The sequence below is a fragment of the Myotis davidii genome, unplaced genomic scaffold (genome assembly GCF_000327345.1).
Source record: "Myotis davidii unplaced genomic scaffold, ASM32734v1 scaffold117, whole genome shotgun sequence".
Lineage (NCBI taxonomy): Eukaryota > Metazoa > Chordata > Mammalia > Chiroptera > Vespertilionidae > Myotis > Myotis davidii.
In genome coordinates, this window is record NW_006288382.1 from 266,815 (window position 1) to 270,608 (window position 3,794).

General features: G+C 52.8%; 1 protein-coding gene across 1 annotated transcript in view; it reads left to right on the forward strand.

Moving 5' to 3' along the window:
* The window catches only part of ERCC3 (excision repair cross-complementation group 3), a 52,265-nt gene extending 48,682 nt beyond the window's left edge, over positions 1 to 3,583 (forward strand). Inside the window, exons 13-14 of the mRNA XM_006760240.2 lie at positions 830 to 982; positions 3,176 to 3,583. Coding sequence (XP_006760303.1) covers positions 830 to 982; positions 3,176 to 3,307 — 285 coding nt within the window. The 3' untranslated portion in view covers positions 3,308 to 3,583. The remainder of the gene's footprint in view (positions 1 to 829; positions 983 to 3,175) is intronic.
* The last annotated feature ends 211 nt before the right edge of the window (positions 3,584 to 3,794 follow it).

Sequence of the window (3,794 nt, forward strand, 5' to 3'; positions counted from 1 at the left end):
GAGCGCTCTGGGTTCTCTGAAGGGTGAGCTTGGCGAGAAGGCCCTGCCATGGGGTTGTCTGTGTTGGTTGCAGCTTCTCTATCTTCCTCACCTTTGGTGCTGCAGCCGAGGGCAGCCAGTCGGAGTTCCCAGAAGCATGACTCGACGGGTGGGCCAGCCAGGGCAGAGGGGCCCCATCTTGTACTCCAGGTCCATGGTCACAGGAGAGCCAGCCACATCCTTGCTTGTAGGCATTTTCTAATCAATCCAAGCTTTTTGCAGGGATAGGTAGGAAGGCCTTGTAGTAAGTTACCTGCAAAGAAATAAAAACCACGTGCGCCTGGCTGGCATCCTGCTCTTTTAGAAAAAACATCTTACAAATTTATTCTCGACATTTTGTTATTTGTAAGTGCTCCCTCCTGCTGGGAGCCCTGGGTCCAAGCCAGGAGGTTGAAGCCCTTCTTGGGGGTAGGGGAGGAGGCAGCCGGCGGTGCCTGTCATCTCTGGTCCCTTCATCACCTGCTACAGGACGGGAAAACTGCCAGAGGGGGTTAAAATGGCCAGGACCCCTGCTGACGTGTAAGTGGTCATTCAGCTGCTGTGGCTTGGGAGCAGATTTCTCTGGACTTTTGTTAGCATCCGTCTTGCAGTCACGGATTACGCTTTGTATTGGCGGTGACTCCTAAACGTAGTCTCTGGACTGCCCACAAGCCCCACTGGTAGCGACCTGCTCTGTTGGGCGCTCCACGGCCTGGGGGAGGGCAGTGACTGAGCCAGTGGGCCCAGGAGAGGCGGCGGGGGCCAAGGAAGAGGAGACAGAGCGTGTCTCCTGCTGGCTTTGGCTCTGCAGGTGATCACAAAGCTTGCTGGCATGGAGGAGGAGGAGTTGGCATTTTCAACGAAAGAAGAACAGCAGCAGCTCTTACAGAAAGTCCTGGCAGCCACTGACCTGGACGCTGAGGAAGAGGTCGTGGCAGGAGAATATGGCTCGAAGTCCAGCCAGGTGAGTGAGCGAGTGGTGAGGCTCCAAGTGTCCGTTCTCCTGAAGGGCCGAGTGCGTAGACACACACGTACCGTCATGTAGGAGTGTGCCTATGCAGGTTTCTGAAAAACTTGTAGAGGAGAATAGTAATGACGTATTAACCTATTGGTATGTATCATTCCTGTTTTAAAAAAAATGTTTTTATTGATTTCAGAGAAGGGAGAGGAAATGTGGGATGGAGACATCAATGATGAGAGAGAATTATTGATGGATTGGCTGCCTCCTGCATGCCCCCCACTGGGAATTGAGCCCAAAACCTGGGCATGTGCCTTGACCGGGAATCAAACCGGTGGCCTCCTGGTTCATAGGTTGATGCTCAGCTACTGAGCCCTGCTGGCGGGGCTGTATTCCTCCTTCCGTAGCTACTGTTTCATGGCTGAGCCCACAGTGGCTGTAATGGGTCTCTGCTCTGTTCACAAACAGCCTGGCGTGAGCATTTGTTAGTGTTTCCATGTTGGCACCCAGGATGGCAAGCCTGGCCCCAGGCTCGCACTAGGTGGCTGCGCACAGGAGCGTGGCAGGCTGGGACCGCCACTGTTGGCCGTGGGCAGGTCACCATCACTGGTCTCCTCCTCAGCCCCGAGCTGAGCCTACCAGCTGTCAGACAAGTCTGAGGACCAACTCGTATAGTTTTGGTACTTGTTTGGAAAAAGATTTAGTGTTCTGAAAATACTCAACTTTTTATTTCGCAAATACTTATTGAATGCCTCCTGTGTGTCAGGCAAATATAGGGCATAATACATGAACGTATCATCATGGAAAGTTCTTAGCCAGGCCCTGCAAGGCGAGAAGTATAAGTTGGTGCTTTTTTTAAAAAATATATTTTATTGATTTTTTACAGAGAGGAAGGGAGAGAGATAGTCAGAAACATCGATGAGAGAGAAACATCGATCAGCTGCCTTCCCTGCACATCTCCTACTGGGGATGTGCCCGCAACCAAGGTACATGCCCTTGACCGGAATCGAACCTGGGACCCTTCAGTCCGCAGGCCAACGCTCTATCCACTGAGCCAAACCGGTTTCGGCAGTTGGTGCTTTTGAAAGTAAACTGGAATGAGAGCCAAAGGGGAGCAGTGGCTGGAACAGGGAAGGGAGAAGCAGCGTTGCTGGGGCAGGGGGTGCTGCCCTCCCTGTGGCCTGAGGCCCTTTCCCCTCGGACTGCGCTGGGGCTGGAACTCTGGACCCTGCAGGGAAGCCCTGGGGAAGCGTCATGCGTCTGACTGACTGACACCTACGGGGGACCCCTGTGGCCACGCTGTTCGAGGCGCTGACCGGGGCCTCTTTCCTTCGCTGTGATGTGGTCCATGGGTGGGCTGGACTCGGGCAAACCCTGGACTGGAGTGGTTTCTGTTCATACCACTCAGGCCTAGGCAGGTGTGTGGTCCCCCTGGAAGTGACATCACTGGGATGCAGGCTTCCGCGTGTGCCCCAGGTCACGTGACACGTAGAGCCAGGGCTCAGCGCAGGGCCGCTGGCTGTCCACTGGCTTCACAGCCTCATGGTGGGGTCGTAGAGAATTTTGAGGGATGTCTGTGCTCACTGTTAAAAAATTCTCTTCAGAACTTGTCATGGAGAGAGGCAGGGCCACATTAGGGAAAGGAAGGGACTCCACAGCCAGACGGCTGCGCTCCAGTCCTACCCTCCAAGAGCTGAATGATCTACAGCAACGGTTCTCAATCTTGGCTGCACATTAGAATCACCTGGGAATCTTTTTAAAATCCTGATTTCTGGGCCTCATCCTCCGGAAATTCTGTTTGTTACTAATGTTGTGGCCCCACCCCATAACAAAGAAACAATTTCTGGAGGATGAGGCCCAGAAGTCAGGATTTTAAAAAGATTCCCAGGCCCACCACCACCACACACCACCCAAAAAAACAACAAGATTCCCAGGTGATTCTCATGTGCAGCCAAGGTTGAGAACCACTGATCTATAGGCTCCTTAACCTCTCTGTGCGCCAGCTTCCTCCTCTTAAAGGGGTGTGCTAATGATGTGGGCCTTGGATAAGGTAAAACACGTAACACCCAGATTCTACTTAGAACCATGCCTGAGACATAGTGAGTGGTAGATGAGATGTTAAAAATAGTGAGAGCTGTTAAACTGAAACAGTGTATAAAACTGTGATAAATGTTGTAAAAGCAGCGGGGTCCCCCACAGGTGTCTCGGCGCTTTGGGACCATGAGCTCCATGTCTGGGGCAGACGACACGGTGTACATGGAGTACCACGCGGCGCGGAGCAAGGCTGCCAGCAAGCACGTGCACCCGCTGTTCAAGCGCTTCCGGAAGTGATGCCAGGGCCACGGGCGAAGCAGCCTCCGCCAGCGTTGGCCACCTGACGTCGGTGTACTATCTGACTCTTGAAGAAAATGCATGAGAACTTGGTTCTGTCTTCATGCGTTAGTCCAGGGTTTAAAAAAGTAGGGGACTCGATGTTTTTTTGGTCTTTTCAGACCACTTTTCAAACTTGTTGGGGAGTGGTCATTCCAGTATATAAAATTTGCAGTATTTAAGGTGTACTTTCTTACTGTTCTCTTGAATAAACAAATGGACCATTTGACCATTCTTCACTCTGGATGTCCTTATTCTTGTCAGAGGCACGGCCATGTCTGGGTGCTGACCCTCCATCAAGGCCACCCTTGCAGCAGGCAGAGCAGGAGGGGGAGCCCTTCCCAGGGAGCTGCTTGGGGTGCTGAGAAGAGACTTGCTCTTTGGTGTTGAAGTGTTGGGGGACCGGCCCGGGAGCTGGTGGCCCAGGTACAGGGAATGGCTTGAGCAG